The sequence below is a fragment of the Corticium candelabrum genome, chromosome 4 (genome assembly GCF_963422355.1).
Source record: "Corticium candelabrum chromosome 4, ooCorCand1.1, whole genome shotgun sequence".
In the NCBI taxonomy this organism is placed as follows: Eukaryota; Metazoa; Porifera; class Homoscleromorpha; order Homosclerophorida; family Plakinidae; genus Corticium; species Corticium candelabrum.
This window is the reverse complement of record NC_085088.1, coordinates 5988914-6006425: the sequence shown is the minus strand read 5'-3', so window position 1 is coordinate 6006425 and position 17512 is coordinate 5988914. Positions and strand designations below refer to the sequence as shown.

Genomic DNA, 17512 nt, shown 5'->3' with positions numbered 1-17512 from the left:
TGGAGAATTCGGGTGTGACAATGAGCCAAGCGTGAGGACGTAGTAGGCGAACAAATAAATATGTATAAGGAGAGCTGTCTCTATGTTTGTACTAGTGTATCTCCGCTTTTCTCCGTCGGATTTCCACTGAATTTGGCTAGCGCACGTCAAATTCATGCATCTCGACAGTGACGTAGTCGAAAAATTTTGAAATGGAAGGTCTCCTCTCGAGGGGTGTACCCACTCGTAAAACATCTGGACGACGCGAACTCTACATCTTCCGGTTTAGTTGAATGCAGTACCAGCTGATTTTGTCCCCCCCCCCCGCTTGCAAAGTCCCCCGGTCCAAATCTGCAAGCGATTTAGTCCCTCTATGTCCGATGAAGTTTACCTTATTTCTTTGAAGTCAAATTGCAGTGTTTGTGTATGTACGTACGCTCTTGCATGAAATTCATAAATGAGTTACTTGCCTTTTTAGTTTGATCACACAAGCGTTTGATTTTGCTGTTGCAGTTGCTAGGAAGCCCATACAGGGTTCATGTCTTTATCAACACCTGTTTCGTGATTGTCATGCGGTAGTAGCTTACTCAGATTTTAATTGACTGTGTACGGAAAGATGCACTAGAAAGGGGTGGGTAACTTACTCATAACAATTGAATACATACGAGGAGATGCAATACAAGCTTGTTATTAATGAGTTAGAATATTATATTTTACGACAAAAATTGACATTTACTAATTCCACGTTTGTATGCGTGATTTTTGATTTGTTTTTGATTAACGAAGAAAGTGTTAAAATCTGATTGACCGTTTGACAAAAAGTAAAAGATCTTTTCGGTTGGTTAGAGAGTCATCTTATGGTGTGTTTACATCCTGGACATTGAAGGTTTGCAAGTTCATGCCACAGTTATGGCGAGCTATGGCATAATTTCCTTAGGCAAGAAACTAACACAAAAAATGCTTACCTCGAATTCAGGAGTATAATTGAGTACCAGCAGAAATGCTGAGGAAGAAGGCAGCCTACTTAGGTAGCTGCTGCAGGACTCCCTAGAAGACCAGCCTCAGGCTGAAGGGGCATTCCTGGGTAAATATAACCTCTTCTTCTTCTTCTTCTTCTTCTTCTTCTTCCTCTTCTTCTTCTTCTTCTTCTTCTTCTTCTTCTTTTTCTTCTTTGTTAGTTTAGTTGTAGAGGAGATTGTTCTCTACTTATTGTCAAAATTTCAACAATATTACTAAAGTTTACTAGACCAGTTTCTTCTCCTCCTACAAAGATTGTATTATTTATGACAATAGGAGAACACCAAGAACGTTTTGTTTGCATGTCACCCATTTTCAACCAATAACCGCTGCGAAAGTCAAACACACGTGCTGTGTTCACTGTCTCCTTTGACTTAGTCTCACCACCCACTACATACAGTAAGTTGTCACAAACAGCAAGAGATACACAACCCAACTGCAGTTTGCTTGATAGAACTATGATAAAACGCCATTTTTGTCTTCATTTAAACGAAATTGTTCAATATATATCACATCTGATCTTCTAGTTATCTTTATCAGACACACACACATCAGACACACACCTTGATGACACACTACATTCTTGATGAAACAAACGTGTCCCACTTATCGTCGCGTTTAGCACTGAGAACATGCAGATTGACATACAAACCTCCTACCACTAGTCGGCCTTCAATGTCGCCCATTCTATTATACGTCCAACTGTCTTCAGGCAGGTGTACATTCCACTGTGTCCATGATGGGAGACTGTCATTGATCTAGAATCAACACAACGTATACAAAATAAAAACAAGAAAAATTGTAAAGTAAAAAGTAAGACAATACAATAAAAGCGATTTTAAGTCAAAGATCAGCTGTGGTGGCATAATTGCTAAAATGTACCATACAGCACATGTAATCAAACTTCATATAACCAATTCTTTACAACAACTGTTAGATAATTAACCATATTTGACATGCAGAAACATTGCTGTGAATGTGTACAGACATAAACAAGAGTTCATCGTCACTAAATCTTTAACTTAATCATATACTTTTGTATAATTAATTAATTATTTTAATCTATAAATTATCTTTAACAGATATTATCAAATCACTTAAGGAATAGGAACAATTCTACGATTACTTATCACACAATTTGCTATTAATTAATTCTAGAAAACTAATATGGTAATCTAGCAGTTAAACACATTTTCCCACCCACTATACATGTTTAGTGCCCATCCCACTGGGTGCTATATCACGATTAATTAACATAATTACCTCGCCTTGTTGAAGAAGTTCCAGTCTCATGGTGAAATTGGTGAGCTCTACTCCTTTCCTCAACACTTTTTCGTTCTTCCACTCACACTCAGCCACATCAGCTCGTTGTCTCTGATCTTTAACCGCTGCTCTCTTTTCTCTGTCCAAACATCCAGCAGATCCTGCAACAGCCCAACTTCTTTCTGCAAACTCTCAATTTCTAAATAAATATTCAGCCTGACTCTGTATCTCTTATTGTCAATTGAGTTGATTTGTGTAAGCAGCTTGCAGTGAGTGTCAGATGATTATAATCGGCTGGCACTCAATGCAAGCATGTATACAAATCGACTCAAGCAACAATAAAGGATAAAGTGGGAATGTATACAATATGTACAATGATCTTAACTTCCAAACAATTCTCAAAAATCCTAATTATCTAAATGTGCTTCACGAGTTTTAATACATTTGACATTAATATTTATAACTCATATTAATATACTCAGATGATAATAAAGGTTGATTAATTTTCTCTACTTGTTCTGTGTGCATGATGGAACATAAACACATCAACTCCATCAAACACAAACAATAACACAAAGATGAGTTAGTCATCAAGGCATGCATAAATTTATTCATCTTTTTCAAAAACTCTCTAGTGTGAAACTGTGGTCTCTACCAACTCAACACTACTACCAATGGTACAGTATTTACAAGAACTGCTTAGAGCTGTTGCACAAGTTAAGCAAGCTCAACAATTATGAAACACATCTACTGGTGATCGGTTTACAACAAATGCGAAACATGTTTATTTATGCCCCTCAGGACCTGATCATCTACACTTTGTTTATTACACTGCTATGTCTCTCACCTTCGTCATGTGCTGCCGAGCCATTGCAGTCCTGATGAGGACATTCATCTGGTGACTTTTCTTCTCCAGATGATGAGAATGCCCTTGCACCAACTTTTGTACGTTTTCCTGGACTCTCCACAATTTCTAGTATAAAAACATGTAATTTTCCTATCAAACAAGAGCAACATGTTGGACCTAAGTGACGTGATCTAGATCCGTGGCTCATCCCACTGTCTCGCACGGTACTCCTACTTGACGAGCGTGGCGTTCGTCTTTTTCTCTGCCGCCACTTGCAGGTACTTTGTACCTTCCGTTGTACTCCTGGTGGAATCTAGTAGTCAAAATATGATGTCAATTGACAATCAAACTATAAGATATCAATGTGTTGCAACTACCTAGCCACCATACCGTCTTTCTTCATAATCTCTTTTACAATGCGCTGCTGATCTGAAGTCATAAGAGCTTCACAGAATCGTTCTACTGCATCATCGCCTTTGAACCGTAAAACATCATACAGAAGCATCCGAGAACGACCGGTATCACATTGCCTTAATTAATTTAGCACATTCTTCAATAGTTATGAAACGAAACGAGACCAAATGATCGATTAATTAATTAGTAACACCAGAAGGCTTTAATTTTTTATTTTGGTTTAATTTTATAAATATATAGATCTGGTTTATACTTCTTCATCCTCGGGTCGTTTCTAGCAGATGAACTCAGACTGGATTCTGGAGCATGGCGCACTTCAACTTTATTTCAGCGCTCTTCAGGCCTCTTTGTTTATCTGCTGTACTATTCTATAATTCTTATCTGCTATATAGTGCTCCTTTTAGTTTCTTCTTTTTCTTGTACGCAGACAGTACACTAGCTCGTATTTTGGATGTAGAGCAGCTTAGAAGTATATCTATATACTTATATATATATATATATATATATATATATATATATATATATATATATATATAACACGCATGCACGCACGCACGCACGCACGCATGCACGCACGCACGCACACACACACACACACACACACACACACACACACACGCATACACTGGTTCAACTCGATCCATTCTCACACGTTTCTTTCTGTTACAGCAGTCATTCCTTTCCACGACGGTAGTTCTAGATCAAATGATGCAAACATTTGATCAGCCTGGACGCTGTAGACGACCAGTTGTCTTTGACGTTTTTACTAGCAGGAATAAATTTTAAGCTTGCCGTAAACCATGTATACAGATAAAAACAAAGAACCATACTTATATGTCTTCCTTTAAGTTTTTACGTTTCTGTGTGACGCAGAGTCAGACGCACGACTGCTTAACGCACGCTACGACTATATTCCTCTTGAAAACGCGATCAAACCAAACGCTTTAAATCAATACCAATAATTTTGTACTCATTATGAATTCCTTCTTGACCTGCAGCTGGCCCATGCATGGACATAGCTGCAAGGCAAGTAAAAGGTTGTCTGTGATTAATATGGTATCTAGTATTACTAGCTACTTGTAATATCGAGCAGTATCTAAACGTAGTCTAAATTTTTTTGGATCTCAATGATTCTCATTTGCAGCATTGCCCCCGCTCACATTTCTCAAGCTTTCCTGCAAATGACAGAGAAAGGAAGGCAACACATGAAAGTGAATAGAATCATTTTTACTGGTTTAGCTAACTGCCATATTCTATTGGCTTGACTGCCAGTCATAAGCGCATCGATCTAAACGGTAGTTTATCTATAGGAAGGTAGCCCGCAGCCACTCTGGTTTTAGTGGTTGCTTTTTCAAAAGCCATAAAGTGTTCTGAGTCTGGAAATAAAAAAATCCGATTTACTTTACAACATGATTATCTAAACTTACTTCAATTTTATTGCTAATATCGCCAAGAAATCATCGAAAATAAACTTGAAATAGACCAGAAATAAAACACTGCCCATAACTGTAAACAGCAATTAATTAAATTGCATATCTACGGATTACAGTTGGAGCAATAGAAGTGAATTTTGTCAATTTAGATATTTGCCTTCCGTGGGCTAGAAAATAGACACTATCATAAGTCTTGAGTGACTGTTCAGTTTCACTACAGTACAAGAAAGCAGGTACACTATATAGAAACACAATCAGTACGTTTTTGATCTAGACTACACACAGGATTTCAGTTGATTAGGATTTTATACGAAGTGAATTTTCCAATCTTTATAAACCAGGGACAGCGAAGCAGGTCCAGCAGGTCCAACAAGTGCCAAACCAAGATTCGAAATTTTGACTTCCACCAGAAGCTGAATGCCGACTACTTCCGGTCTGCGTTTAGATAATTAAATACATTATAAATATATTTTAAATTTTACTCATATTTTGATCTGATCATGTTTTCAGTTGACTGTTCATCTTGTCTTTAAGGTTGAGTAGTATTATCAGAGCATTGCTGGACCTCCAAAAGTGGTGGAAAAGCGAGGTTATACGGGAATCACGTATTAAATACACGCCGTGCGTCTGGCAGTCGTCGGTATGATCACCTTCCGGAAAAGTTCCATCCAAAAAAGTCGTTTCTCTTTCCGAAACGTCGGTTTGGGAAGAATGGGAATCATGAGAGATCGTTCAGAGCGGAGTGGTGTGAGATGTACCCATGGCTTCACTATGACATTACGCTCGATGCCGCGTTTTATCATGTATGCATGAGCGCTTCTCTGACTGATAGAGGACCGCTGCTGAAAAGTTTGAAGCGTGATCCAGCCTTCAACAGCAAAGGCTTCACTTACTGGAAAGATGGGACAACTGCTTTCAAGAAGCACCAAACAAGTGACTGCCATCGAGGAGAGAAAGCAGCTAGTAGGATGTTTGTGATGATCTTACAAAACATCAGGTTTCTTGCAGACAGGGTCTGCCATTGAGAGGTAATGCTGATGACGCAGATAGTGACTTCGTTCAGCTGTTGCGCCTGCAGAGTATAACTGCCCGGAAATGAAGACATGGCTGGAGAGGAAAACAGACAAGTACACTTCACACAAAATTCAAAACGAATGCATGCAACTCGTGGCTCTTTACATTATTCGAAATGTAGCTCAGAACATTTGTGATAGTGCCTGTTTTACTATCATGGCAGATGAATGCACTGATGTATCTAACAAGGAGCAGTTTGTCATTGTGATCAGATGGGTATCAGAGGATCTGCAGGAGCGTGAAAGTTTTATTGGTCTCTATGAAGCGGATAGTACTGATGCCAACCGCCTTGTTCATAGCATCAAGGATGTTCTTTTGCGACTGAACGTGAACATATCTCATTGCTGTGGCCAGTGTTACCACAGAGCTTTGAACATAAGAGGAAGCAGAAACCGTGTAGCTACTCAAATCCTTTCGTTAGAAAGACGTGCCGTGTACATGCACTGCTTTGGGCATGCTCTCAATCTCGCAGTTGCGGACACCCTCAAGCAATCTGTGTTTGTCGTGAAGCCCTCGAGATAGCATATGAAATTACAATACTGATAAAGTATTCTCCTAAGCGAAATGCAGCATTCAACAGGATCAAGGCAGAAATCTCTGATAAGGATGCTAGAGGTAGCATTGGTATTAGGTCATTTTGTCCTACCCGATGGACTGTTAGAGGGGATGCTATTACCAGCCTTCTTGAGAACTGTAGTGTATTGAGTCAACTTTGGGAAGAAAGTCTAGAAGCAAGGATGGAACCAGACTTGAAAGGAAGACTGATTGGAGTAAAGACTCAACTGGGATCTCACCGACTTCTCATTGGGCTAAAGCTGTCCGAGAAAATTTTGAGGGTAACTGACAATTTATGCAGAACACTTCAAAAGACATCACTCTCAGCCGCTGAGGGCCAAACACTTGCAAAAATGACTATTGAAACATGAATGAGTATGAGGACTGACAAAGCATTTGTTCTGTTTCTTGAAATAGTTAAGTGTGATTGTGATCGACTAAATACTGACCAACCTACACTTGCGAGGAAGAGAAAAACACCAAAGCGTTTTGAAGTAGGTGAAGGTGATGGATACCACTCTCCTACTGTTCAGGATTATTTTCGAATGATTTATTATGAGGCTCTTGATCTTACTGTTTCTAGCATCCAAGAACGATTTAACCAGCCAGGATATGCAATCTACAGTAATCTTGAATCACTACTGTTGAAAGCAGCAAAACAAGAAGACTACTCCTGTGAACTGAAAGAAGTCCTCTCATTCTATAAGGGTGATTTCAATGACAAAGATCTTGCCACACAGCTGGAAGTCTTCAGCACCAATTATAGTTCAAAGGACTCTATTTGTAAGAAAACTGTAACTCTTCAGGACGTTCTTAGCTTTCTAAGGACACTCTCAGACAGCCAAAGGTCATTTCTAAAAGAAGTTTGTGCCATAACTTGGCTGATCCTTGTCATGCCAGCAACCAATGCAACAAGTGAAAGGGCGTTTTCCACCATGAGAAGACTGAAAACATATTTATGAAGTAGATGTGGACAGGCAAGGTTGAACCACCTGATGTTGCTGAGCATTTATCACGATAGTCTAGACAGACTTGAACTTTCTGAAATTGCAAGAGCCTTTGTGAAAGGCAATGAACATCATTTACGTGTTTTTGGTGATTTCAGTTAGCTGTTCAAGATTGGTTTAATAGAAAGCAGATGGTATTGTAAATTCTGCCTTTTATGTCACGTGATTTAGTCAGACTGTTGTAAATGTTGCCTTTTAAGTCGCGTCATTTTGGCCACGCCTCTTAGCGCGCGCTATGCCGGACCAATGCATTTTGCTTTCGCCGTGTCTGTAAACACATGATTTACAAATAAATTTGCCACATTGATTATTACTGTAACATAACAAATTGACAGACTTTTTTACAGTTGAGTGTCAGAAGTCAATGTGTAGGAAAGACGACAAATATTGAGATTTGGGATACTGCATGCATGGTGTTAGAATGGAAACGGAGATTAGATTGATTTACCCTTTTGCAGCTTGTCAAATTATTAGAATTGATTGTTCTAGCGTAATTACGTAAAATATTACGCTGAGAACCGAGAAAAAGCCAAGTCTAGCTTCATCAGAGACTCGATATAGCCATTGCTTTATAGTAGAGCGAAAGATTCCACTGCTCTACTATCTAGGCTATAAAGGTAAACTGCTGAGTCTAGCAGACATGGATGCATGAGCGCAGAACAGGAAGTTCGTTTCCTGCTATAACCGGAGCACGTCAATAATGTTTGCATTCCACCTCCGTACCTGGTGCCAAGGGTCACATGATTATCTAGCAGAAGAACTGCCTCAAGCTGATGGCTTCCTTTGAATCAATATCTGGGGAAGCTTCACTGAAATCCCACTACCAGCTGCTAGGAGTCGGCATTAGCGCTACAGAGGAAGAGATCAGAAGAGCGTACCGATGGAAGGCCCTTCGTGCGCATCCAGACAAGAACAAGGGTTTGTCTCAGGCGGAAGAGATAATGAAGAAGTTGAACAAAGCTTACGAGACTTTAACTGACACAATGAAACGCGCAGATTATGATGAACAAATGGAAGAAAGCGACACGATGAAATCGAATACCGCAGAGTAAGAGCGCATGCATGCATGCTTCTCTACGTTCGCCTGAAAACATCTTGTAGAGTCTTTCATCTCGTGTCTTGTTGCTTAGGCCACTTCATTCAGGATTTCGGTTGTCGGAATCTTTCTTGAAGTCGTTCATGACGTGGACCACCTCATCTGAACTGCCTAGAGAAAACACCGTCGTTGAAACGCTTGACAGCGAGCTGAAGGACTTTCTGAAAGGACCTGTCGACGACTTATGGCAATACCACGCCACGGAAACAAGTGTTGCTGCCTCCAGTAAGCGCTGCAAGCTGAGTAAACTTGACGACCTTCTACAAACAATCACTGGGAACATAAATGCAAGGTCAGGGAGTTCATGTTACAGTAATTCTACTAGAGATCGTCTCACAAAGTCAAGAGACGCGCGATCGCATGCCTCACTCGGTCAAAGCAATGCGTCTTTAGACTGGGTAGTGACCGCTATAGACTGTTGTAGGAAGGGTTGCTTTGGACAGAAGCCAGTCTTTTCCGAGGCGAGCGGTATCAGTACCGTACCAATATTTGACGTATCTGCTTTACGTACTGATACGTTACGATCTCTGTTTTGTCTATTTACAACGCCGGTACAGAACAGCAACTTAGAATTGTTGTCTCGCACAGACTTGATAACAACGTTCTTTAACGAGTTTGTACCTCGAGTTCCTGTGGATGATCCAATGAACGATTCAACGGCCACTAGCAGTAGCAGTAGTGTTTGTTGTGACTGCCGCCGTCGACCCAAGTTTTTCAGAACGGTGTTTAGGCGTCAGAAAATATGCTCGGTGTGCAGAAGGGAACTCTGTTTAGTTTGCTCAAAACAGCAGCGCCATATTTCAGGCAGGCAGTCTAGTTTAGCTGTTCCTGTGTGCACTGAATGCTCCTTGACGCTAGACAAGACAGAAACAAACAAATGGATGCAGCAGTCTAGAAGGTTGCTACTACAGGAAAACAAAACATCGTTTACTGCCGCTTGTGGATGTGTTGCAATGGCTATCTGTAGCTCCAATGATTGGACATCAGTGCTCCTCTCGCTCACTAAGCACCTGATTCAAAACAATTGGCCAGAGATGGGATTAAGGCTAATAGCTCCTCTGTTAGTGAACAAAAATGTTTCTTCTAAAGATTATGTAAAATCTTTAATGCTTTTGGCATCAGCTTTGGAGAAATCGTTTGCTAGACGACCACATTTGAAATTCATGTATTATCAGTATGATTTGTTGTTAGCAGCTAAAGAAGCATACGTAACAGCTGAAAGCGTGCTTGAAATGGGGGATGATCATACACTAGAACCACTTCAAATATCCCAGAAAAAACTAGAGCTAGATTCAACAATACGCAAGCTGTTTGAAGAAGGAGAGAAGAGAATGTATTCAGAAACAAGCAAGCGAATCGTGCAGCTGTGGGAATCGAGAGAATGGGAGAGCCTACTGTCCATGTTGAAGGCAAAAATCAACAGCAACGACCCTCAATCACATAAGCAGACAGATCGAATTGTAATGCATGCTTTTGAGAATTTTCTGAATGGCAAAAAGGATTATCTGGATAAGATGTTGAAAGAAGATCGCTCAGGATTGTTAGTCCTAAGAGGTTTGTGGAAGATAAAACGGCAGGACGTCACTGCGGGACTCTGTGACGTGCAAACAGCTGTCTGGAATGGCATTCATTTAGAATGTCTTTTGAAGGCTGCCATAGACGTAGCCGTCGATTTGACGGACTCTGACATTTCTGACTCTCTGAATCAACGCTTTAAGGTTATATTTAGTGGAATAAAACACAGTTCTGCACGGGACTTGCTTCGTAGTGCAATTGACAGTAATCTCTTTGGTTTACTTCCAACCGATGAGGACCTAATTCCTCCGAGTACACTAAGCTGGCCGGAACTTGTAGTTCCTGGCATAAACGCAAGAGCCACTCGAAAGTACGAAGAATCAGTGAGACGACATATTTCAGAGGGAAAGTGGTCGGAAAGAAATGCAGCTGTTGCCTATATTGATTTAGTTTCAAGCAGTAATCATCCGGCAGAAGCTGTCGTGTCTTTCGTTATTGCGGGTCTTTGGTTTCTGAAAGAGTTGCAATTGGCAGTAGAGAACCAGGAGAGTCAAGCGGCCGAAAGACAACTTGCTGGAAATACCAAAAGTGACAGCATCAAGTCCTCGGGAAAAGATTCCCGTCCTAGTGACGAGTTTCACAACGTGTTTGCTATTGAGCAAGCAGTTGTAGGGTGCATGAAGCAAGCCTATCTTCTAGCCACGACGGTTCTTCACCCTGGAATGCAACTGTATGTCTTCCGCTTGGCTCTGAAGGCGACAGTAAGTGCTGTCCACTTGGTGAACGAACGTGCTACTCCGGAGGATGGCACATTTATCGTCAGTATCCTCCACAGTCTCCTGTACGTCTGTAGGATGAATCCGTTTTGGAATGTCCCTGTAGTGATGGTATCAGAGGCCGTAATTCTCAACATCATTTCTGGCAAATTGCACAGCCAGTACGTCGTCAATCTGCAAAGCAAGAAAAGAAAACCTCTCAGAGATGCAGAACTAAAGTACCAAATTTATGAAAATGATCTTCTTGGAATTTGCCACACGGAAGCACCAGACCTTCGTTTTAGCGCCATGCAAGAGGCTCTTCGAGAGAAAGGCTGGACATGTCTAGATGTATCTCGGCTTATGACATCTCCATTGTCTGCGCGCGACAATGATGGCTGGTTGGTGCCAAGTGATTCACTCGGTGTCCCTTTGCCATATTCAGAGCTGAGAGGATTTTCGTTAAAGATCGACTCTGATGAAGATGGAAGCTCTATTAGTATCCTAGTGAAGATGGCCGATGGCGACCAAAACGGACTTTTCGGACCAGATGATGTTTCCGAAGTGCTTAGTTTCAAGTCTGGAGGAAGTTTCTTTAGCTTAGAGCCTCCTAGTAGGAAAGAACGTTTCCATCCTTTTCAAGAGTTTAGATATGAACCAGAAGAACTAAAAGGTACAGACTTTCTCCACACGATGTTTGAAACAGACTACCTGCTGAAGTCGTTTAGTGTCGGTGTGGAGGTATCGGCCACTTCACCTTTCAACCAGCGTTCCACTGACGAGCGACTATTGCAAAACCTTCCTGCCCACCTACGACAGATTTTGAAACCTATGCTTTCCCGTGGTTCGGTTTTCCAAAAGACTTGCCGTTTCTGGATTCAGGCCGACGAATTGGTCTACTCTGAGACCCATGACTCAACAGGGTCGTGCAAGAAATATCACTTGGAAAATCCAAAAATTGTGGTTCGTACCCATCCTCTAATACGGGATATTGACGGAAAGCTCCAGGACGCTTCAGTGAACGACGATTACGAAAGTCCAGAAGCGCAGTTTGCTGCAGACTTCACCACTCACTACGACGAGATTGCTCGTTACTTTCCACTTTTTGCCAGACTGAAAGAACTGGTGAAACTGCAGTTCTTTGCTGCAGTAGTCCATAGCATTTTGGAAAACCTAGAGAGGGAAAGTGACGAAGATGCACCCGTGCCCGACTCCATCATACAAACTATTCAAGAAGAACAACGAAGAAAACAAAAGGAAGCTTTGTTGCAAGGGCTACCCCAGATAAAGAGCCAAATTGGGGTTTGGCCAGCAGCCGAAAATGAATTCGAGGTAATATCAGCCGTAAGGAGAATTGAAAATGAACTGCCGTTCTCGTATTCTCGTCTGTATGTACCAGATGCAGACATAGAGTTGGAAGTAAAAAAAGTTCTGCGAGAGAGAGACCAAAAAGTTCTCTCTGACATAACAAGGAATCTCATGCAAGTGTGTCGTTCTGAAGTTTCCTTCGGTATCCTAAAAACCATGGTTTCCAGATGGCTTTCCAGTAATGCCTCCACGAACTCTCTGGACAATTTAGTGCAGTTTATCGATAAAAACATGCGTGTCTTTACTCGAGCTAAAATTCAGCAGAAGAAAGCAAACGAACTTAAGGCTGCCCACAGATCGTTTAAGAAAGAAGTGAGCGTTATGAAAAGAAGAAAACAGCGTAAAGAACCAAGTGTTACTGCATGCAAATGGGTACCTGCAGCTCTACTTCGACAACCAAACAGTAAGAGAGGTTTTTGTCTTTGCTATGGAGGCGTGCTGCTTACACCGACCTGTCGAGAAGGCGTGGTAGCACAAACTGATAGTCGTGATGAAAATATCCAGACCATCAGTAGCAGAAATATACACACATTTATAGCTGCTAGCAATGACCAAGTAAAAAGCAACCGCAGCAGCTACACAGCTCTCAAATCTTATCGGCAAGGCTTGGTTGCACAAACTAACAGTCGTGATAAGAATATTCAGACCATCGGTAGCCGAAATATACACATGGTTAGAGTGCCAGCAGTGAGCAAAGGCCAAGTAAGAAGCACATCCAGCAGTTCTCACTGCGGAGCTCGCACGTTGAAATCAAAGGAGTCCGTCCGTTCTGGATCTTCAAACGTTGCCACAGTACCTTCCCGAGCTGCTGCTGCCACTGTCCGTTCCGAATTTTCAAACGTTGCCACAGTACCTCCCCGAGCTGCTGCTGCCACTGTCCGTTCTGGATCCTCATACGCTGCCACGGTACCTCCCCGAGCTGCTGCTGCCTCTGGTGGCGGCAGAAGCGATGGCAATGGCGAAAATGTAATCAAGAAGCCCTCGATGTTGTCGAAGCTTTATTGGAAGTACGGAAAAAGCCTGTGCAAGTCAAAACTGTCCTTGACAGACATGCCTGGATGCCTGACCAGCTTTCTCAAACACTCTTTTCAAGAAATTTGTGAGCAAGTCGAGACCTCTCTTAGCGATGCATTGCCAAACCCGAAGAAGGACAACATGCTAACAGTTCTAGGAGGCAAAGAGAAGCACTTCCAGATGTTTGTAGCTAAACTATTACGTTGTCGCCTTTCATCGACCAGACACGAGCTCCTGTTGGGTAACACCGTAAATTCATTGATCGTTCCGCAAGATAACCTTCTGAGTTGGTCGGATGGGTTTGAAGAATGGATGTTAAAGTCGAGAAACTTTGCTCATTGGGGGCGACCAGACTTTGTGATTGCGACAACAGAGCGAGGTGGCGGAGTCTCTTACACCATTCTAGAATTGAAGGTTTGCCATCGGTTAGAGAATGTGTACAGCTATTTTGCAGGAAAAAACGATCTTCATTCGGATGAACATCCAAAGTACTCACGCAACGGGGTACGAGTTTGTCAAAGCGAAACACTCGTGCATCTCCTCGGGCGTGCCGAAAATCAAGTTAGAGAGTACAGTAAATGGTGGTCTTCAATGCTTAAAGACAACAGTTTCTTTTCTACTCGAGTGTTTTACCAAGTTGTTATTGGAGTACTAGACAAACAGCTCAAAGGCCAATACCTCCTTTCTGACGTTGTAACGAGCGAGCGAAAACTATATGGCGACAGGAAATTGATTTGCTAATCAAAGACAGATAATTGAGTAAACTCACGAAAGAAGAATTGCGTCTGGTGCATTTTCAACAGTAAAATTTTTGTTGTATAAGAATGAAAACTCACGTATATCGTAACTGCTTGTTTTAGTGTAGTTGACATTTGTGTATGTCTATTAGGTGTTTGTGTGCATTCTTAGCTATACAAGTGACTCTAGATAGATACTAACAGCACGTTGTTATATCGACTATTTGCACTGTTTTGGGCAGTAGTCACTTCGAACCTATTCGTATTTGAGAATATACTTATATACTCTATGTTCGAGTGACAAATTTCAGTGTCTGTGCATGCCCATTAATGAATGCGTACACAAATTCGTCTGTTATTGAGTATTATAAATCTATATGTGAATAGCGTGAACATGCAGGAAGGAGTTTATAAGACAGTATCGGATCTTCAGTTTCTCAAACGGAACGTGCTATAGCATTCTTAAAAAGTGACGTCACAAAATAAAATCAAAAGTTCTGTTAAATATAGCTACCTATTAATTAGCGGCAAGAATCAAGACGCATTTAAATTACTAGAACACACTGACACAGCAATAGTGTATTGCGCAGTCTGCTCATGCACGCCACACTTTTTGCTCCCTCTCCGCTCCTCGCGCGCACATTAAGAGGGGCTGCGCAAGAGACTAGGCTGACAAGCAATCTTGTTTAAACCACTCAAATTCCCTAATTTAAACACAATTTAATTCACCGTAGAAACGTAACATAGTGCAATGTATTGCAAGGTATACTTTTTCTACTATACCAAGTATCAACAATTTCTTCTCACCAGCAACAAGATAGAAAACAGCTAACTGCAATAAGTATACTCTAGATTGAACAGTCTAGAATTAGTTGAAGTAAACTTCATCACTTCTACGCACATAGTAAAATGGCTGCATTTATTGGCTGCTGGACAATGCTGCTGCTATGCGCGTACTTCTTTGGTGAATACAAATTTTCTAGTGTAACTTCGTCAGCTGAAATGTAGCCAACAATTCGTTATTCCGAACAGGGTATATCATGATAGAAAATTTCAAATCAAACTTCAACAGATTGTATTCCCAATAAAGTCCCACTGATGAATATACTCGTTGTTGTACATAAGGACATTTAGTAATCAATTAACTTTTGCAGTGACCTCATTTAGACCACGAAATGACTCCTGGGTTAGCAAACACATTGACAGTTGATGCCTAAAATGACACCATAGATAGTCATACTCTTTTCTGACAAACAAACACTGCCACGTGCCAAATCAGAAAGACTACGTACGCCGAAAAACCGGGTTTCTGTAAAACTCCAGAGCAAGCTGTAAACACAATCCTGAGTTTTAACACAAAATTCGTCAGACAAAAATTTTGGTTGAGGTAATCTTGTCACGACACAAGGCTTTATCTTCCAGACATAGACAAAATTATTGCCTGATTGATAGGAAATTTCTTCAGATTACCTAGAACAGCCCTTACAAAGTCTACTGATTTCACAGAATATTTCCAGAGTAATAAAAAATGTAGATGATTTTAATGACTTCAGTTCACTTTCCAGTGCTTGTTTGTTTGTAGAAGCTGTGAAAAGGCCGAAGGAAACAAAAGATAAGTTAGCAGCTGCTGAGAGAACACAAAACAGAATTTGCAACATTCTGTTTTGTGTTCTCTCAGCAGCTGCTAACTTATCTTTTGTTTCCTTCGGCCTTTTCACAGCTTCTACAAACTTCCTATCTGTTTGTTCTTGTTTCTTTTCAAATTCTTTCTTTGTCATTACTTGCTGTTTTTCTGTCTCTACTAGCTTAATATCTGTTTCTTTTTGCCTTGTTTCAGCAACTGCCAATCTCTCTGTTACACTGTGCAGTGATCTCATAGCCAAACTGAGACGATGAACAGTCTCCTTGTCCGAATGATACTGCAACTCCTTTCTATTGCCAACAAATTGACATCCCGCTGATACAAAATCACACAGTACAGGCCTATTACGTCAGTCACCCTCTCTACTAGTTTGCATTTCCACGTTTTCCCTGGCAACCGGCATTCCTCACCGCTGAGGACAAGTAATAGGATACTTGGCACATGTACGTATTACGTAGTAGTGTAATGAGGAGACAACAATCTATGCTCCAGCACTCCGTCACAATAACAACAGTCTACGATCCATTGGCTACACTCATCGTTTTCGTGCTTCTTTCTGTTATTTCTCAATACCAGTTCTCCACAATCATTGCCACACAGTTTAGCTTTATGATCTCATTCCTGGTTGTGTTCATTGCGTTCTCTTAGTTCACCAATCCTGTGACATCCTTCCTTGTGCGTATCACAACGAATCTTCAGACTCAGAATTTCGCGTTTGTCCTTGTTTTTGCTTGGGTAGATCTCGGCTTTCTTCAGTTCCTCCCTACACAAGGGGCATGTCATTGTGCCATCCCTAGTGAGGAGCCTCAAGCATTCAAAACAGAACTGGTGACCACACTTCGTAACCCTAGGTTCTCGCGTTAACAAACGGGGCATAACAATCGGTCACGAAGTAGTTCAACAAAGTGAGCGTCATATCTTCCTGCAGCCATATGACCATGTCGCACGACACGAGGATCTCGTCTACCCTTGCTTGGCCAGAACTCACGCTTCGTGAAAGGCAAAATAACCACTATATAAAGACTGCGGTGGGACCAAAACGCGTTTAGTGTCTCATTTTCAAGTGTCGCACATTGTGTGGCACATATATCGAGCACGTAATGTGTCGTGTTTAGCACTCTGATTCAACAACACAACGAAGCCCATCAAACAAAGTCAGTCTCTAGCGCTGCGCAGGCGCCATAGAGGCGCCTCCCAAAACAACCATAGAACTATTCCATCTCTTTCCTCTAAACTGTCTAAGTTCCCGCATTACGACACTACAAACCCAGGCTTTCCGGGGTCTCGAAACTCGTGTGGACCGCCGGAGGATATGCGGGACGTCTGCAGCCCTCATTTCTAGTTGCTGGTCAGCCTCTGTCTCCGCTTTTTCCGTTGGCTGCTGTTCGCTGACATCGAAAGCGTTTGTTTCCGGTCTGTTGTTTTCTGTTGGCGACCTTGTGCTCTCTTTTCCTTGCTGCTGATCCACCCCAACGTTGGGATGTCCTCCATCATTCTTGGTCTACTGTCCGTCATTGATTGTCTATCTCAAACTTGATCCATGTGTCGCTTGACTAACCGTCCGTCCTCCAACCTCACCCTAAAGAATAATTGTCGCGTTTGACTTTCAACCACGCATGCTACCCAAGCCTGGCCCTTGCCAAAGTTACGCACAAAGTTTGCCCCGTCTCCAGATTCCGGTAATTGCAAGATCTGTCATAATTCTTCCTCTGCTGGTCTTGCGGTTCTCTTGACTTTCTCGCCAGATCTGGATTTAGTAAATCTAGACAACTTCTTGGTCTCCGTCCTATCAGAAT

The 17512-nt window shown here is 41.6% G+C and overlaps 3 protein-coding genes across 4 annotated transcripts; 2 read left to right on the top strand and 1 right to left on the bottom strand.

The window, feature by feature from the left end:
• Nucleotides 1-1469: 1469 nt before the first annotated feature.
• LOC134179043 (uncharacterized) lies at nt 1470-3918 on the bottom strand. 2 transcript variants are annotated; one of them, XR_009969764.1, is made up of 5 exons: nt 3484-3918; nt 3284-3419; nt 3107-3232; nt 2260-2458; nt 1470-1754 (listed from the first exon to the last, which is right to left on the bottom strand). XR_009969764.1 is itself a non-coding variant. In XM_062645945.1 (5 exons), exons 2-5 carry the CDS (start codon nt 3312-3314, stop codon nt 1572-1574), a joined length of 501 nt encoding a protein of 166 aa, XP_062501929.1. In that variant the 5' UTR covers nt 3315-3419; nt 3484-3918; the 3' UTR covers nt 1470-1571. The 2 variants fall into 2 exon arrangements, 1 of the variants encoding a protein (XP_062501929.1); XM_062645945.1 differs by having other exon boundaries at nt 2260-2420.
• Nucleotides 3919-6183: 2265 nt separating this feature from the next.
• On the top strand, nt 6184-6953 carry LOC134178499 (uncharacterized). Its single transcript, XM_062645373.1, has 2 exons — nt 6184-6443; nt 6500-6953. Exons 1-2 carry the CDS (start codon nt 6184-6186, stop codon nt 6951-6953), a joined length of 714 nt encoding a protein of 237 aa, XP_062501357.1.
• Nucleotides 6954-8345: 1392 nt separating this feature from the next.
• On the top strand, nt 8346-14370 carry LOC134178497 (uncharacterized). Its single transcript, XM_062645372.1, has 2 exons — nt 8346-8637; nt 8720-14370. Exons 1-2 carry the CDS (start codon nt 8363-8365, stop codon nt 14076-14078), a joined length of 5634 nt encoding a protein of 1877 aa, XP_062501356.1. The 5' UTR covers nt 8346-8362; the 3' UTR covers nt 14079-14370.
• Nucleotides 14371-17512: the final 3142 nt, after the last annotated feature.

Bases quoted from the DNA above. Each gene is read 5' to 3' on its own strand.
- LOC134179043 (XM_062645945.1), bottom strand. From the start codon at position 3,314: ATGAGCCACGGATCTAGATCACGTCACTTAG. The intron at 2,421-3,106 runs GTGAGAGACATA...GGGCTGTTGCAG, and splicing joins CTCGGCAGCACATGACGAAG to GATCTGCTGGATGTTTGGAC. The intron at 1,755-2,259 runs GTAATTATGTTA...TGTTGATTCTAG, and splicing joins AACTTCTTCAACAAGGCGAG to ATCAATGACAGTCTCCCATC.
- LOC134178499 (XM_062645373.1), top strand. From the start codon at position 6,184: ATGGCAGATGAATGCACTGATGTATCTAACAAGGAGCAGTTTGTCATT. The intron at 6,444-6,499 runs GTTAGAAAGACG...TCAATCTCGCAG, and splicing joins GTAGCTACTCAAATCCTTTC to TTGCGGACACCCTCAAGCAA.
- LOC134178497 (XM_062645372.1), top strand. From the start codon at position 8,363: ATGGCTTCCTTTGAATCAATATCTGGGGAAGCTTCACTGAAATCCCAC. The intron at 8,638-8,719 runs GTAAGAGCGCAT...CTTGTTGCTTAG, and splicing joins ATGAAATCGAATACCGCAGA to GCCACTTCATTCAGGATTTC.